Source organism: Melitaea cinxia, chromosome 3 (genome assembly GCF_905220565.1).
Source record: "Melitaea cinxia chromosome 3, ilMelCinx1.1, whole genome shotgun sequence".
Classification (NCBI taxonomy): Eukaryota; Metazoa; Arthropoda; class Insecta; order Lepidoptera; family Nymphalidae; genus Melitaea; species Melitaea cinxia.
The window spans coordinates 3128964-3148797 of NC_059396.1; the positions used below are offsets into that span (position 1 = coordinate 3128964).

The 19834-nt window shown below is 34.1% G+C and overlaps 2 protein-coding genes across 2 annotated transcripts; one reads left to right on the top strand and one right to left on the bottom strand.

Annotated features, from left to right (window-relative positions):
• Window positions 1-1063: 1063 nt before the first annotated feature.
• LOC123669309 (caspase-1-like) lies at window positions 1064-7859 on the top strand. The gene is made up of 6 exons (XM_045602920.1): window positions 1064-1201; window positions 2152-2288; window positions 5151-5326; window positions 5755-5869; window positions 6992-7425; window positions 7457-7859. The coding sequence occupies exons 1-5, from the start codon at window positions 1077-1079 to the stop codon at window positions 7213-7215; spliced, it is 777 nt and encodes a 258-aa protein (XP_045458876.1). The 5' UTR covers window positions 1064-1076; the 3' UTR covers window positions 7216-7425; window positions 7457-7859.
• LOC123669308 (androgen-dependent TFPI-regulating protein-like) lies at window positions 7848-14952 on the bottom strand. The gene is made up of 2 exons (XM_045602919.1): window positions 14731-14952; window positions 7848-8441 (listed from the first exon to the last, which is right to left on the bottom strand). Exons 1-2 carry the CDS (start codon window positions 14881-14883, stop codon window positions 7869-7871), a joined length of 726 nt encoding a protein of 241 aa, XP_045458875.1. The 5' UTR covers window positions 14884-14952; the 3' UTR covers window positions 7848-7868.
• Between the last annotated feature and the right edge of the window lie 4882 nt (window positions 14953-19834).

Below are 19834 nucleotides of genomic sequence, written 5' to 3' on the forward strand. Positions count from 1 at the left end.
TGAGCCGTAGTGATGTAACGAATGTTGGATTTATCACATTCGCGAATGCGAATAATTGTGTATAACATAATTATGCGCATGCGAATTTTGACTTCAAACAAAGTCCGCTTAAAATAAGTGAAATTTTGTGTAGATCATGTTTGAACCAAATATATTCGAGCCAAGACAAGTTGATTGACTCATTTTTGTGGCACACAATACAAAGGGCCTCGTTAAGGAGAAATATGCAAATGGTGTCTATAAGAAGTTAGATTGGACGAAAGTACGTCTGCCTCATTCGGAGGCTTGCTCCAAGGAGGTCACGATTTTTAAACATAAATTGTGATCCGTCCCCTACTACCCACCAGAGGTATATTAACCAGCTACTGTAAAAGGCATCACTCGTAGTGTCATCAACTCATCAGCATACCAACGAATATTGCTGTCTTGCAACATCTCGTAACTTAGCAGAATAGACAGTGTGGGTGAAGAATTTTAGCGTTAACGGCCATGGTTTCAGACCATACATATATTCTGCTGACAGCAACATTGCTCTTATTTTCAAAGGCGGTGGTCCAGCGCGAGGTCAACAGTCAAGACTGTGCTAACCGGTACCATCCCACTGCGGAGCATAGGCTTTATTTTCTACATAAATATTTTATTTTACTCCATGTAAGTAATCTTATGGCGCTCTCCTAGGCACAGTGGGGAAATTCACAATCTTGACCGTTAAAAAATATTCATACAAATAGGTACAAATATCAAAGAAAATCAAAACCACGCGCTCTATGTCTTACATGTGTCAACAAATATAAATCTTATCAGTAGTATTATGATTACACCTATCATAATAAAATAAAAAAATAAAAATGTTCGCCAAATATACGCATCGCTTCGCGCGAATGCGAATGCGAATATTCAAAAATCGCGACTTAACGAATGCAAATGTGCGAATGCCAATATTCGTTACATCACTAGAGCCGAGTATGACTCCAATCGCCTCATCACCTTATAGTATAGAAAGATGTACCTTTATGTCCTCCAACATAAAGCAGGTCTCCTGACTATTGTTAAATTTTTTTCGTTATAGTATACCAATGCCAAAAGCAGAGGCTGTCGCAGCTACAGGAATGGAACAAGAAAAAATGTATTACGATATGGCGGGCGAAAAGTATTTGGTTATATTCAATCATTTTCAGTATAAAAAAACCTTATATTTCGGGTAAGTTACTTGGAATAATGTCGTTGAAATGAACGATTTTTTCGTTATAATCGCCATACCATGAAAAAATTCCTTTATCATTGGAAGTAAAAAAGTTACTATACTTAATAAACTCTATCAAAAAGCAGCCATATAAGGCTAGAATATGGAGAAATTTGATTGCAAACTAAAATATGTCACAGATTACACGTTACTTACGTTAAATTAACGATATATCGTATTGGTACCTGGTTCAATATTTTACTTCACACTAAACCTTTTAAATTAATATTATAGAAGAATACTAATATTTTTTAAATTTTTAAACATGAGGATAGCGTGTTATTCTGAAATGTTTGATATACGTACTTATTTTAAAAAAGTCCCTTGAAAATCAATATTAATTTTTTAATTATTTGTATGTACGCTTCGTGTTCGAAGGGCTATAAGATAACCTACCAGTAATTGGTTAATAATATGTAAACTATAATATTTAGTTATAAGTAGATTTATGAGAACGTGCCGCTTGCTTTACTAACCGTAATGTTTTACTAGCTGTGCCCTCGATTTCGTCCGCGTGGAATTTAAAATAATATTGTACAGTTCGCAGAGTTACACAATAAATAAATTTCAAAATTAAAAGTAGCCCAAGTTACTCCTTACTACATCAGCTATCTACCAGTGAAAGTTTCGTCAAAATTGGTCTAGCCTTTTCAGAGATTAGCCGGAACAAACAGACGGACAGACAGACAGCCAAAAATTATAAAAAAATGTTATTTTGGTTGGTATATATAGCGTGTATACATCCATATGCATTTAGTAAAAAGCGGTTACTTTAATATTACAAACAGACACTCTAATTTTATTTATTTGTGTAGATTATGTAAAATTATGCATGCTCTTCAATATATAAGATATGCCACTGTGCAATGTTACATTTGTACCGTACAATGTTGTCCAAATATTTTTAGTTACAAACGTCCAAGAACAAGAATAGGTACGGAAAAAGATGTTGAGAAAATGCAACGAGTTTTTGACAATTTAGGATATAAAGTAATCACATACGCAGACCTAGAGCACGTGGAAATATTGCAGAAAATAAAAGAACGTAAGTACCAAAAAAAAAACACTACGCGTAGAAATTAGTTGTTTCGTAATTAACTTTTTTATAAACGTCAAATTAGAGCGAGATTTGTTATTTTTTTTAAAACATAGGATGTAAGAATTAAAGTTATTGTAGGTTTCTCATTTTTGTTAAAAATGTGAGAAGTCGTTGATTTTATAATATATTCAAGCTTTTAGCTCTAAAAATGACGATACTTCCATACACCTTTTTATTCCCACCTTTCATCCCCTTAAACCCCTTTTTTTCGCATTAAAAGGCAGCGTATGTTCTTTTCAGGCTCCAGACTGTCTGTGTATGAAATTTCATTTAAATCGGTTCAGTAGTTGTGGTGTGGAAGCGCGACAGACAGACAGAGTTACTTTCGCATTTATTATATTACTAGCTGTGCCCGCGGCTTCGCCCGCGTTGATATCAGTGTGTTACAAAGTTTTCCCAGCAAACTTTCAGTGAAACTATTATCAAAATCGGCTTAGCCGTCCCTAAAACCTTCCTCTTGAAGCCCTCTCTCCATTGGTGAAACCGCATGAAAATCCGTTCAATAGATTTTAAGGGAATCGATCACATACACTTTTGGGAACATTGTTTTATAATACACTAACTGTTACCCGCGACTACGCTCGCATGGTTATGAAGATATGCATTACTATTAAGATGTTTAATGCAATTATTTTTTTATTTCAGTCACTTGAAATGCTTATCACACTGGGTAACTTTTTAAAAGCCACAATTTAGTAAAATTTAATAGTTATATTTATAAAACCTCTCTACACACCACATTTTTAGCTTTATTTTCATGCTAAAGTATAAAAAACCTATCAGGCAAACTTATAGCTGTTGTAAATGTTTCATACAAACTATCAACCCCAATTACACCCCCTTAGCGGTGGAATATCGCAAAAAAATCGCCAAATTTTATCTTTGTCCATCCTGGATGGATGGGACCATCCAGCGATTTTTGAGTTCTCGCGATGAGTGAGTCAGTGAAGTTTCTTTTTTATATATATACATTGCTATGCATTATTTAGACAACTCCTCACCATCTATAGAGCATACATTTTAAATTTCAAGCCTCTTACTTAAAAAATATAGGATTTTCATACAAACTTCCACCCCCGTTTTATCCCCTTGGGGTTCAAGTTTCGTAAAATCCATTCTTAGCAGATGTTTACGCCCTATAAGGAACCTACCAGCCAAACTTCAAGTTTGTGGCTGTTATAGTTTCGGAGATTTCGTGATGAGTGAGTCAACCAACCATCCCCCGTTTTAACCCCAAAAGAGAGTTGATTTCTAAAGATACATTATTTGGACACGTCCTCACCATGAATAGGGCATACATTTTAAATTTCAAGTCTCTTACTTTAAAAAAAAATCGGACTTTCATACAAACTTCCAACCCCCGTTTTATCCCCTTAAGGGTCGAGTTTCGTAAAATTCTTTCTTAGCGGATGTCTACGCCCTATAAAGAACTTACCTGCCAAATTTCAAGTTTATAGCTGTTATAGTTTCGGAAATTTCGTGATGAGTGAATCAACCTACCATCCCCCGTTTTAACCCCAAATGGGAGTTGATTTCTAAAGATACATTATTTGGATACCTTCTCGCCATCTATAGAGCATACATTTTTAATTTCAAGTTACTTACTTCAAAAACATAGGACTTTCATACAAACTTGCAACCCCCGTTTTACCCCCTTAGGGGTCGAGTTTCGTAAAATTCGTTCTTAGCGGATGTCTACGTCTTATAAGGAGCCTATTTACCAAATTACAAGTTTGTAGATGTTATAGTTTCGGAGGTTTCGTGATGAGTGTGTCTACCTATCATCCCCCGTTTTAACTCCAAAAGAGAGTCGATTTCTAAAGATACATTATTTGGTCACCTTTCTACCATCTATAGAGCATACATTTTAAATTTCAAGTCTCGTTCTTCAAAAACATAGGACTTTCATACAAACTTCCAACCCCCGTTTTATCCCCTTAAGGGTTGAGTTTCGTAAAATCAGCTCTTAGCGGATGTTTACGCCCTATAAGAAACCTACCTGCCAAATTTCAAGTTTAGAGCTGTTATAGTTTCGGAGATTTTGTGATGAGGGAGTCAACCTACCATTCCCCGTTTTAACCCAAAAATGGAGTTGATTTCTAAAAATACATTATTTCGACACCTTCTCACCATCTAAAGAACGTACATTTTAAATTTCAAGTCTCTTACTTTAAAAAACATGGGGCTTTCACACAAACTTCAACCCCCCGTTTTATCCCCTTAGGGATCGAATTTCGTAAAATCCGTTCTTAGCGGACGTTTACGCCCTATAAGGAACCTACCTGCCAAATTTCAAGTTTGTAGCTGTTATAGTTTCGGAGATTTCGTGATGAGTGAGTAAATCTACCATCCGCCGTTTTAACGCCAAAAGGTGGTTGATTTCTAAAGATACATTGTTTGGACACCTTTTCATCATCTATAAGGCATACATTTTAAATTTCAAGTGTCTTACTTCAAAAACATGGGACTTTCACACAAACTTCCAACCCCCGTTTTACCCCTTTAGGGGTCGAGTTTCGTAAAACCCGTTCTTAGCGGATGCCTACGTCTTATAAGGAGCCTACCTGCCAAATTTCAAGTTTGTAGATGTTATAGTTTCGGAGATTTCGTGATGAATGACCTTTCGCGTTTATATATATTATAGATTAGTAAGGATTATTTCCATGTATATTTATAAAAAAAATATTCAGCTATATCAGCTGGCTGTTACCTATAAGACAAGCATTAAGTTGCTTACCATAGGAACAGACCACCGTGTGTGTATGCTAAATTATTTATTATTTATTTAATTTTTCTTCAAAATTTCAGTTTGTAAAAAAGACCATAAGGCAACTTCTTGTCTGTGTTTTGCGTTCCTGACACATGGAGAGAAGGGTGGAGACCTTTATGCAGCCGATAGGCCATATCAATTTAGAGATGTAACGTTACTAGTAGAAAATGGCCATCCAAGCCTCGTTGGAAAACCGAAGTTATTCTTTGTGCAGGTATTATATTTATAATTAATTTTGGAAATAAACTTTAGCAAAGAAAAAGAGATGTTGATAATTTATAACAATACTAGATTTTATAATTAATCAGACACATACATTATACAGCAAATAATAATTAAGTTAACCATAATAATTCAAGTACCAACAAGAAATACCCTATACCCAATATTTAGATCAGCCCATGATATGATACTGCGATGACGCACTAGTGATATCTAAATAATAGTAAAAAAGAGGCGACATTATAAAAAAATTAAACACGTAGTTATATATTGTCAAAATAAAAAGCATAATATAAAAAGCATATATATGCTCTCTTTTTATATCATCCTTACCTGGAGTGTAAATTCTAGATAGATCTAAACATCTGATATTATTTTTATCAAATCTTTGTCAATCTTTCTAAAGAATTATATTTGTAGGCTTGCAGAGGTAGTCAGATTGATGATGGCAGGAGGGTCCAATTAGATGGTGGTGGGGCGTCGCTAGTCATACCAACTCATGCGGATATTCTTGTACTGTATTCTACCGTTGAAGGTAAAATTCTTTAAATCAGCCAATAATTTGTTTGGGCGAAGTACATAATTGCATACATGTAGTTAATGTCATTTTGAAGTAAAACTTCTTTACGCTGGATCATCGCTGGATTAATATTTTAAAATAATAACTTAAAACTATATGTATAAGTATCCACTAAACTAGTGACCCACATTGGTGACTATACATTTATATATAACCATGGTCTTATATATACAGTTCTTGCAACTAAGTCCAATTTCAATGGCGAGAGAATAGTATGATAGTGTCATAAATTTTCGTTCGTCTCAACGTCGCTGTATGTCACTGCTATCGATGAGTGCGGTCACGTGGTGCGGTGTGCAGTGCACATTGCGTAATTGGTTATAACGCATGCGTTACCGTGGTTACGTGTGATAGAAAAAAGACAGAATGCTATTCTATCTTCGTTGCACAACACACCTATCTAACGTCATACCTCTGGCGTCCGTACACACACACACATACACACACACACATCAGCCTATTACAGTCCACTGCTGGACATACTCCTCCACAAGTTCGCACCAAAAATGGTGCGAACTCATGTGTTTTGCCCATAGTCACCACGCTGGGCAGGCGGGTGGTGACCGCACGGCTGGCTTTGTCGCACCGAAGACGCTGCTGCCCGTCTTCGGCCTGTGTATTCAAAGGCCAGCAGTTGGATACTTATCCCGCCATCGGTCGGCTTTTTAAGTTCTAAGGTAGTAGTGGAACTGTGTTATCCCTTAGTCGCCTCTTACGACACCTACGGGAAGAGAGGGGGTAGCTATATTCTTCAATGCCGTAGCCACACAGCATTGGCGTCCATAAATTGAAACGAAAAGCGCAACCATTAAGCCGACATACCCGCACTACTGTTGTTTCAAGACCTGTGTAGAAGACCGTGTTTGTGACTTACTATGACACCATAGAGAAAATATACATTTATAATTATATTTTTTTATATATACACTTTATTTTTATTTATACACTTTCTTAAAAAAAAAAATGTTCGCAACAAAGCTTTTATATGATTTTGTAGATTCTTTTATAAGCTAAGTTAAGATAATTAATATTGTATCAATTGCTGATAAACGGAAAAAAAATCTTCATATTTTCCAGATTATTTATCATATAGGGACAGCGAAGGATCATTCATGATACAGGAGCTCTGTGACGTCATAGAGGAGTACCACGAACAATGGGATATTTTACACATAATAACCGTTGTGCAGAGAAGAGTCGCATTTCACAGAACTACTTACGCACCATCAAACTTAACAATACACGACAAGAAACAAATGCCTGAAACTAGATTTACTTTAACGAAATTGTTAAAGTTTTAAACCATGTTCCATAGACAAATTATTTGTTTGTAAAAAAAAAAACAAAAATTAATGAATTTAATTTACATTGATAAGAATATTACATTCTAAATTATAAAAATAACTCAAAAAGTAGATTCAGATCTCGCTCGGATTTAAATTGGACAACACGACAAGCAACATCTTTTGAATAAAAGAAGAATAAGTAGTTTCAAAAATTAAAAAAAGTGTGTGAAAGAAGTGAAACTTCTCACACTCACAGATGAAAGAAGTGAAACTTCTCACACTCACAGATGAAAGAAGTGAAACTTCTAAAAAGTCGTTTTGTTCTATCGACGGTGTGATCATCGTCTCGTGAAAAGGTCGTAAGCGCCATGCAAAACGCATCGCTACATTAATTTATTTATGTGTTCCTTTCTTTATCGTGACACATTTTTTATTTTCATCGAGTTTTAAATCACGATTCTAACAAAAGTTTCACTTTAATAAAAAAAATTATATTTATACAATAAAATATGATTTTCAATTTTGTTCCTATTGTATTTTCTTTGAAGTGAAGTGTAAAATAAAAGAAAAATTCGTCTTGGTTTTATTCCTCTTCATCAGACATAATTAATACCTTAAATGCTTTGTGTAAAAAAATAAACAGATACAGTTTCGTTTTATTTTATTTTTTACTTTTTCTTTTTACCGTTTGAAATCCCATCCTTAACTCCCTTACTGCGTGTATCTTTACTGCTCGAAATAATAACATAGTTTAACTTTTCTCCGACTAAATAAAATATCATGCTCAATGCCAAACTCATACAGACAAATATTATTCTTAAGGGCCAATTTAGGGGGTTGAATACCGGATAGACCCACGTGCCTGTTTTAGCATAGATATTAAAAAACCAAATTATGTACGAAATAAAAAATGTCAAAGTGACAGTAAAACCGATTTTACGAGAAGGATAGTTTATATGCACCATCAGCATTTCTATTATTATAAATATTGCAACAGTGGTGTGCATGACGTGATTCATACTGGGATGATATAACTTCTCAATTTGGTCGGGGAAAATGAGCTCCTTGTCTACATAGTATATGCTCCAAAATGTAAGTGATACGTAAATTGCTGCAACGAATGCTAAAGCGTAAAGGGTATCCTTAACGCGTCGTATAATAGGAGGGTTCTTCGGCGTTCGCGAGTTCGTTCCGAAGAGATCGTTCAGCAATGCGATGAAATGGTAGATCGTTTGCAGTATCTGGAACAAAATTAAGAAGAAAATTTCTTAAGTAGACCGCCACTAGTTCTTACACTAATCCTAAGTACCTTAAACTAACTTATTTTATGAATAATGACGGGTAATACACATTTTGTATGTTAATATTTCGAACTGTAATCGTAAAAAACGTCAGACCTAGTAAATGGTTTAGATTAGGGGTCCCAAACTTATTTTGTCTACTGCCCACTAAGAGAATAAATTATTTTATAGTGCCCCCATTGGGCAATCTTTTAATGAATATTAGTTAATGTTCACAAGTTGTAGTCAAGAGTCCTTATAGATTAAATGACAAATTGCCCCCAAGCCTCTACACAACGGCACCATTTTTTCTAAGTCTCTTACCCTTTAGTACTGCAGCGCCCACAAGGAGGCGTTATCGCCCACTTTGGGAAACACTGGTCTAGATCATCAAGAGCTACATATTTCTAGATGATGATCCTCTGTCTTTGTTATATAATATATTTTATAAAAAATACAATCATTTGCTAATTGAATTTATACGATTTCAATCTGGCAGAGAAGCCATTATGAGAATTTCAATAGATTTGATACTGAAACGTTCCATGGTATACTCGCGCGTCCAATTTCTAATGAGGCCATAATACTCATTATTATGAGGCCACAATATTCAGGCTCATAAGCGTCATCTGATTGTATAGTTACATTATTGTATAGTTAGACTGACATGTACTAGTGTATATATAAGTCCCTAAATAAATAAAGAAAAAAAATACTAGTATAAAAGTCCTAAATCGTAACTAGTTACTATTCTAAATGAGTTTAGGAGATAAAAAGCAGGAATTTATTTCTACGCCGATGTACACCCATGTATTAATGTAAACTCTATAGATTGGTTAACTAAGATTATACCTTCGTGATCGCACTCAAGCAGTTGCATTTTAAGGTTAGATAGATAGATAGATAGATACTCTTTATTGTACACAACAACAATCAACACAATAACATATTACAAATAAAAATAAAACAGTGTACAAAGGCGGTCTTATCGCTAGAGTAGCGATCTCTTCCAGACAACCTTTGGGCATATAGGACACAGCGTAGTGAAAAAGCGGTAGGGAAGTGTATACAGAGAAGTGACAATTAGTGTCACCTAGAACAATATCAACTATCGAGTACAAATACACATACATATACAGCACAATACATACATACATACATAGATACATACATACAAACATACATACGTAGATACATACATACAAACATATATATATATATATATAAAATACTATACCTACATATAAACGAAATACATATAATATGAATAATAGCATAGAATACAAAATACAAGTGAAGCGATACTCCTACAATATGTTATGCACAGATAAAAACAATTATGACGTACTAAGTGAAGGTTACCTATATGGCGCTTTAGTTTTGTCTGGGGTTGTACAAGGTTTACACTTTGATCCTTAGTTATTTAATATTTTGATTAATCTTTATATTTAAATGAATGTTTGTCTGTATGTCCTTTATAGAATCGTAAACTATGCATTTGATCATGTTATGATCTTCAGTAAAGTGTTGTGCATGAGCCCACAAAGGTTTCTGAGTTGGTACGATCAAAAATAATTGTATTTACTATTATAGTCAAGTAAAAACGCATTACTAGATATAACTCGACAAGTAGTACTTAGATCTCAAATAAATCTAAATGGGATCAAATGATACATACCACCTTTCGATTAATTTTTTTTTATCGAAATCGATCCACCCTCTCAAAAGTTATGCGGTATAATACAGCGTAGGTCGACGAAAAAATAGTGAAGTAAAAACGCATTATTAGATATAACTCAAAAAGTAGTTCTTAGATCTCAAATAAATTTAAATGGGACAAAATGACACACACCATCTTTCGATTAATTTTTTTTTCGTAATCGGTCTACTCAGTCAAAAGTTCTAAAGTAACATACATTTAAAAAAAATACAATCGAATTGAGAACTTCCTTCTTTGTCGGCTAAAAATATCGTTTCCTGAACAAAACAAAGTCATTCGCGTATCGCATAATTATTGCTTACACAATTCGTTTGCGTATCTGATGCGGAAGCTCTATTAAACAAAAGCGGTGACAGAGGTTAGTTTTCTGCAAGGCCACGACTGCAAGTCCTAACGAAGTTGGCATTATCAACAATAATATGAATACGTCTTTCAATGAGAAAGTTCCAAATGTACAGATATATTTTTGTACCGATCTGAAGATGATCCTATGTCTCCACCAAATAACAAAAGGTCGACATCATTTTTTTATATGCTGTTGCCCGTGCTTTTGTTATTTCAATTTTTACTTTTGTTAATAATCTGTAATGTTTTGTTAATAACTGCAACTTACATCAAGAAAACCAATTATTCTAAAATTAGTGTCCCTAATGCAAACGTGAGTCCACCAACCAAAATTACACTCAACATTAACAAATTTCAAATTACGGTCAACTAACAAATGTCAAATTTAAAATTACGGTCAACATTATTGTAGGCATTGTTTATATCCACAATACTATAGTCGAATATCTAACTTTTTGCAAACCCAATTTAAATTATAGATACCTACTAAACGGTCAAGACTATCCAAGCATGACCTAGACTTTCTAAATCCACAACAAAAATACGAAATATTTTGCAAATACTTAATAATTCAATATATTTTAATTTTTTGTTTTTATTACTTTAAATTTACTTATAATTGTTATATTAAATTACGTGCAATTAGTGTGGGAAAGGTTAACGTTTATTACGCTGAATGAATTCGGAACCGTCAGTGCTAAAGACAAGGTCATCTATACAAAACCGAAAGTTTATCGAGTTGATTTACAAGTTTATTATTAAAATGATTTAACTTTAATAATTTGAAATATTATATGCTGTGTGGTTACGGCAGTAAAGAAATAGCCACCCCCTCTTTTCCCGTGGGTGTCGTAAGAGGCACCTATAGGCGCCAAATTGGGGAGGCCTATGTCCAGTAGTGGACTGCGATAGGCAGAAGCGAGTGATTTTTAAATATTAAATTTTACATATTAATAAATTACTGTTCAAACATGAAACGCTTCTACTTTAATAATTAGCTTTCCGCTCGCGACTTTGCTCGTATGGATTAGATAAACGATTTTGGCTGTGCCCTTCACAGCAATAACGTACCATTCTTCTGTTGAAAGTATTATTTAAACGGCTCAATATTTTTTGAGTTTATCCGTTATAACCGTTCAAAATTGTAATTGTGTGGGTTTAACATTATCATTACGCTATTACTATGTTGTAAATAAGGTAACAATTAAAATTACACATGTAAACCATATGAATATGATATGATCACAAATATATTTAAAAAGAAATTTTTAAGTTTAAGTTTGTAAAGATGTGTGTATATTATTTAGCTGTGATCCTCTGGAAGATCAAGGTAACTTCCCCACTCGGGCTGCTCCATATTTTTAGCAGAATATTTTCTGCCGTGCCCTACTTCAGTTAATATATAATATATATATTCTTTATTCCACTTAAAAAAAATCATAATTACAAGTCATTTTTACAAAGAATGTTGGCAAGGGCGAACTTATCTCTGTAAGAGATCTGTACCAGTCTACCCATGGTGGTGAGAGATGATGTTATCGCGGGACTCATAAGCATATATAATATACTAGCTGTGCCCGCGGCTTCGCCCGCGTTGAAATTAGTATGTCACAAAGTTTTCCCGGCAAACTTCCAGTGAAACTCTCATCAAAATCGGCTTAGCCGTTCCGTAAACCTTCCTCTTACCAATGGTGGAGCCCTCTCTCCAATGGTGAAACCGCATGAAAATCCGTTCAGTAGATTTTGAGCGAATTGATCACATACACTTTTGGGGACTTGGTTTTATAATACACTAACTGAAGCCCGCGACTACGTCCGCGTGGTTATGAAGATATGCATTACTATTAAGATGTTTAACGCAAATTATTTGTTTATTTCAGTCACTTGAAATGCTTATCAAACTGAGTAACTTTAAAAAAGGCACAATTTAGTATAATTTAATAGTTATTTTTATAAAACCTCTCTATACACCACATTTTTAGTTTTATTTTCAGGCTGTATATGTTTCATACAAACTATCAAACCCAATTAAATCCCCTTAGCGGTGGAATATCGTAAAATCCGTTCTTAGCGGACGTCTGCTTACTATAATCTACCTCCCTGTCAAATTTTATCTTTGTCCAACCTGGATGGATAGACCATCCAGTGGTTTTTGAGGTCTTATGATGAGTAAGTTAGTGACCCTTCTCTTATATATAATAATAATCCAGATGGTAATAATTAATATATATATATATATATATATATATATATATATATATATATATAGATTACGATGCATTATTTCGACACCTCCTCACCATCTATAGAGCATATATTTTAAATTTCAAGTCTCTTACTTCAAAAACATAAGACTTTCATACAAACTTCCGACCCCCGTTTAACCCCTTAGGGGTCGATTTTCGTAAAATCAGTTCTTAGCGGATGTCTACGCCCTATAAGGAATCTACCTGCCAAATTTCAAGTTTGTAGCTGTTATAGTTTCGGAGTCGTGATGAGTGAGTCAACCTACCATCCCCCGTTTTAACTCCAAAAGAGAGTTGATTTCTAAAGATACATTATTTGGTCACCTTTCTACTATCTATAGAGCATACATTTTAAATTTCAAGTCTCATACTTTAAAAACATAGGACTTTCATACAAACTTCCAACCCCCGTTTTATCCCCTCAGGGGTCGAGTTTCGTAAAATCAGCTCTTAGTGGATGTTTACGCCTTATAAGGAACCTACCTGCCAAATTTCAAGTTTGTAGCTGTTATAGTTTCGGAGATTTCGTGATGAGTGAGTCAACCTACCATACCCCGTTTTAGCCCCAAAAGGGAGTTAATTTCTAAAGATATATTATTTGAACACCTTCTCACTATCTATAGAGCATACATTTTAAATTTCAAGTCTCTTACTTCAAAAACATAAGACTTTCATACAAACTTCCAACCCCCGTCTTATCCCCTTAGGGGTCGAGTTTCGTAAAATCAGCTCTTAGTGGATGTTTACGCCTTATAAGGAACCTACCTGCCAAATTTCAAGTTTGTAGCTGTTATAGTTTCGGAGATTTCGTGATGAGTGAGTCAACCTAGCATACCCCGTTTTAGCCCCAAATGGGAGTTAATTTCTAAAGATATATTATTTGAACACCTTCTCACTATCTATAGAGCATACATTTTAAATTTCAAGTCTCTTACTTCAAAAACATAAGACTTTCATACAAACTTCCGACCCCCGTTTTATCCCCTCAGGGGTCGAGTTTCGTAAAATCAGCTCTTAGTGGATGTTTACGCCTTATAAGGAACCTACCTGCCAAATTTCAAGTTTGTAGCTGTTATAGTTTCGGAGGTTCCGTGATGAGTGAATCAACCTACTATCCCCCGTTTTAACTCCAAAAGAGAGTTGATTTCTAAAGATACATTATTTGGTCACCTTTCTACTATCTATAGAGCATACATTTTAAATTTCAAGTCTCTTACTTCAAAAACACGGGAGTTTCACACAAACTTCCAACCCCCGTTTTACCCCCTTAGGGGTCGAATTTCGTAAAATCCGTTTTTAGCGAATGTCTATGCCCTATAAAAAGCCTATCTGCCAAATTTCTAGTTTATAGGTGTTATAGTTTCGGAGATTTCGCGATGAGGAAGTAAACCTACCATCCCCCGTTTTAACCTCAAAAGGGAGTTGATTTCTAAAGATACATTATTCGAACACCTTCTCATCATCTATAGAGCATACATTTTAAATTTCAAGCCTTTTACTTCAAAAACATAGGATTTTCATACAAACTTGCAACCCCCGTTTTACCCCTTTAGGGGTCGAGTTTCGTAAAATCCGTTCTTAGCGGATGTCTACGTCTTATAAGGAGCCTACCTGCCAAATTTCAAGTTTGTAGGTGTTATAGTTTCGGAGATTTCGTGATGAGTGAGTGACCTTTCGCTTTTATATATATTATAGATAAATAAATTTCCATTATAAACTATTAAATTGACCTCAAAATTAAGTACATAGAAGATAATTATGTGTACTTATTAATTTTATTTTGTTATCTATCGATACTTATTACTCGGTAATAAATGGTATCACATTTACAGTCACGTTGAGCAATGATAAGTAACATCTAATTTAATTCTATTTTTTATTGAAAAAAATAAAATAAAATAAAAATTGTTGTATTAAAATGTTACAAAAAAGTACTTACTAAACACCAGAATGTAAGAAACATGCTCCTTGACTTCAGTGGTAGGTTTTCCATTTCTTTAGCTGGTAATGGAAGGTTTATATAAGTTTGATCATACCACAATACAAATGTATTTATAGCTACAACAGTCAGATGAAATAGTGGCCGTAACATTTTGTGTTTTAAAAAATTAAATAAATAGTAAAAAAAGTGACAGCGTCCGCGCGCAGTTAAAACTCGCGGTGGTGTGTTTGATCAGTCAGAACACGAGTTAAACGATAATTTGTTATGTAGCAAATAAAATAAATATTCTTGGTTATTTATATATAATATTTTTATTTTATTTTTTATATATTTAGCAAATATATCGCTTAAAGTAGACAAATAAAAGTTATGAAGAAAGGTAGACATGGACTTTTTATTCTGATTAGCTTAGACTGTCTATTTAGTGCGTAATTTTAATTTTTTTATTATTATTATTCGTGTTATAGATTAAAAATAAAAGTTTTTTTTTAATAATGGAAACCGATTTAGTCAAAGTACGTATTAAGTAATTATATAGTAGATACTGTGTGAGTATGACAATCTAAAAATATAAAAAATAACGTATAATTGTGTTTGCTCGCAAAAAAACAAAAACCGACTTCAATTATATCGAATAGTAATACAACGTAGGTCGACGTATAATAGTCAAGTAAATTAACATTATTAGAATGACTCAAAAAATACTAATCGCATCTCAATAAAATTCAAATGAGACTACACGTCAAGCACCAAGTTTTGATCAAAAAATAATTATCAAAACCGGTCGACCCAGTAAAATTTATGAGGTATAATATAACTTAGGGTAAGCAAGTTGCAGAATTAGCAAGTTGAAGTGGCAGTGGGTTGGTCACCTGTGCGCAGGACCGATGGCCATTGGAGTAGACGTGTCCTGGAGTGGAGACCGCGTTTTGGCAAATACAGTGTGGGACGTCTTCCGGTCCACTGGACCGATGATTTACGTAAGGTTGCCGGTGTAGGCTGGATGAGAATTGCGGTAAACCGGGATGTCTGGCGCGAACTTGGGGAGGCTTGGGGTTGGGTATGTTCAACAGTGGACTGTAATAGGCTGAACAAACTAAACTATAACTCACAAAGTACTTGTCAAATCTCGATCTCGATTAATTTTAAATAGGACCACATGACAAGCACCACCTTTCGATTAAAAAAAGAATCATCGAAATCGGTGCGCCCAGTAAAATATTGAAAAAAATACAGTCGAATTGAGAACTTAAGCCAGGATATATACACTGGAGTTGACAGCGGAAATAGAGTCAGTATAGCGCGCTTGTGATGCTCCTGGATTTACATGCATATGGCAGGGTAACTGCTTACCACCACACGTACTGTATCCTGGTTTGTTACGCTAGTGGAAAAACCAAAAATTGACTAAATAAAATCTCTTCAACAAATTAAAAATGTACTTTTCAAATTGTTTGAAAAAGAGAAGCTTAGGTTAATTAAATTTACTTTTTTGGGTCAAGATACAAACCAAACAAAACCTTACCACTAACAACAACACCACATAAATATTAAGTTACCCATTAGGATTATATTAAAGTTCTTTAAAATCTAATGTCAATGAACAGCATTATTTAATGTGTAAAAATATATTTAAGGCCATGTCAAGGTTTATTGGCAACACGTTTATGATGCTCCTTGATTTCATTAAACAAATCAATACCGTCAATCTCTTATTCACCACTTGAATCATCTTTAAGCTTCAGGTTTAAATCATTACAACGTTTCACTAACTTATCATTAGAGTAATTAAGTATATTAACGCTAAAAATGCTAAATACGTCGGTAAATGTTTTTAAATCTTCGAATCTATCTTTTAAAGAATAACTTATAATCCGATCTAGAATTCTAAAATAAAATTGTACTTTATATTGGGTTATGGGGTCTACTATAACTTCGTCATTTTATTCATATTGAAATTGTGTTCTTCTCGAACGAATTGTATTTATTGGTGGGAAATCTGTTTCTACGTTGAGTTCGTCAGTCACTGTGGAAGGTGCTGTTAACACCATTTCAAATTGTTTAGCTTTGCGATATTCTGCGAACTTATCAATTAACTTATGCAATAAATTTATGCAGATTTGATTATTACTCATTTTAGGAGCATCATTTTGCTTAGTGCATTAACTTCACTTAAAATATCGAATTCAAAATAATTCAGACGAAGAAGACACAGAAAAACTGTTGACAAAATAATTGCAATTTAATGTGCGATCGTGGCTGTTTATCCGCCATGCGAATGCGTACAAATTTCTACCTAACCTACCTACTGAGAAATAAGCTACCCTATCCCCTATACCCTATCTACCTAATAACTTCGCCAGTCCTGCCTCTATAGAGTACAGAAAGAGTTAGGTACTACATAAAAGTTAAAATATTAATTACTGATTCTCTTTTACTTTGGAAACGAATATAACTCAAGCGTAGTCTTGATAGAAGGTAATATATATTTTTTAGACAAATATTTTCATAAATATTAAAAAAAAAAAAACAATTAACAGGTGACACATAAAGTATCTCCGGGTCACGGGGTTAGGTTGAATAGGTCCAGATAAGATAATTTGCCGGAGCTTTAGTTGATCATTAATGTTTATTATTGTACTGATATTTATGTGATGTAATAACAGTTTCTATACGTTGAAATACTATGTTTCATATCTGTAGAGATTAGTTATTATTGATAAATAATCTTTATAAAGGCTCAGTGGTTTCAGTAATGACACCAATCTTATTACACGGCTTTAAAACTTTTTATTTATATTTATATTTCTAATTATGGTATGCTGCTGGAAAATCAGATCAGATATTCTTTAATAAACGTGATTAGATGCATTTCACACATATACAGTTTTTGTTATGTAAAAGTTGAGGGCGAGTAAAAAAAAGAATACTATTCTAAAGGATATTTAGTGCACCGAAATGTACTTCCTAAGAGACTTATTTTATTTTGTGTATGTGTAAACAGTTTGGAGATGTTAAAATACAGAAATTTCTTACAATAGGACCAATGATTGTAGTTTTTTTAATCACGTTAATGCCTGTGTCAGGAGACTCCGCTCTTACATTGGGATAAAACAATAATAATATAACAGTAAAAAAAAGCTTTACAACAATAATATTACGTAAAATCATAATGGGAACTAAGGGATATTTTTAATGTATGAAAAAAATCCAGCTAGCGGACCAGTTTTCCAGTCCAGTCTGTCTGTCTGTCTGTCTGTCTGTCTGTCTGTCTGTCTGTCCGTCCGTCCGTCCGTCCGTCCGTCCGTCCGTCCGTCCGTCCGTCCGTCCGTCCGTCCGTCTGTCTACTGTCTTGTCTTGTCTTGTTTCTGTTTACCGGGTGTACCGATTTTAATAATTTTTAATTTAATCGAAAGCTGATGTTTGTCATGTGGTTACATATAAATTTTATTGAGATCTGATAACTACTTTTTGAGTAATCTTTGATAACGCGCGACTATTTTTTCGTCGATCTACGATGTAATTGAAGTCGGTTTCTTTTTTAGTTTGCGAGCAAACACAATTGTTGTCTGTACGGCAAGTGAGTAAAAGACGAACAATAATTTTTTTTTAATATATTTATGGGATAGTACCTACAAATCTTTCACGGTCACTATGAGTATTTTTGATACTACGGTTGATACTACAGTTAGTTATTATTTTAGATACCCGATATTTCGGCGACGTTGCAAGCGCTATCGCGCCTGACTGATTTAAGTTTAAACTTACAAAAAAAAACTTTCTTTAAGAAGTAAATAAAAAAACACAATGTAATATCACAGTATAATCTAATCAAATAAAATAATTGTTAAACCTAATTCTAATTGTTTGACTTATAGCGACATATATTATAAAGCGACATCTGTTAGACACACTAAATAATATTTCGTTAAGACAAAAAATTGCATTGTTTAATGTAGTACAGCCTATAAAATATAGGTGGCGCTTAAATTAAATGCAATATTTTAGATAATTTTACTATCTAATTACCCGACTGCAGAAATAGGGTCATGTTTTTCGTTTGTGTGTATGTATGTATGTTGTTTGATTTCTTTGTAGAGGACTATAGTCTAAACAGCTTGAAGAATTTTAACGTTTGAGGGGTTAAATTCGTCTTGATGAAATTGCTATTTTTAGACATTCTATTTATTAAGAATTGGCATCGAAATTACCTACTTAATTTGGACGTAGTTATTGCTGCGGATATTTTTAGCGGTTAAAAAGTCTGATGTGTTTCTCATTTTCCGCTAATACCCATTTGACGCGATAAGAAATTTTCTGTAAACTGTATAAGAATGAGTTTATCAAATATTATTTAAAAAAAAAAAATAAAAAAAAATAACAGTACAAAAATATAATATTTTAGAAACAACAGCCACATTTACAAAAAAAAAAATCAATTGGTTACCCAACACACTAAAGTAAGAAAATAAAGCATGAAATTTTCTATTAACTCAGTAACTGTTGCAGATTATTGCCAATAAGGTCAATGTAGCTCGCTATTACGATATAATGGACGCGGAAGTACTTCGAAACAAACTGTAAAAATTCTTTGTCTCTTGGATGTTTTTAAAAATCATATTAAAATTTCAACACTGTCTGACTTGAAGCTTATAAAAACCAGATGATCCAGAAGTATAACATTTTCCAGATTTATTTCATCTAAGGTAAGTAAGCGTTGAGGATTTTTGGACATTTATGTTATTTTTTTTTTTTTATGACAAATAGGCAGGCATTTGACCACAATCTCACCTGATGTTAAGTGACGATGCGGTCGAAGGTGGAGCATGCCTGCCTAATAACAGCCTATTCACTCTGGCCTTGAAGGCACCCAGATTGTATCGTTCGGGAAACACAGACGCGGGCAACGAGTTCCATTCCTTAGCTGTGCGCATCAGAAAAGTAGAGCCAAAGCGTTTTGTGCGCGTAGGTGGCATATCGACGACATAAGGATGGAACGATCGACCGCGCCTAGTGTCCCGATGGCGGAAGGTTGTTGGGGGAATTAGATCGTGTAATTCCTTCGCACACTCACCGAAATATATTTTGTAGAACACCGACA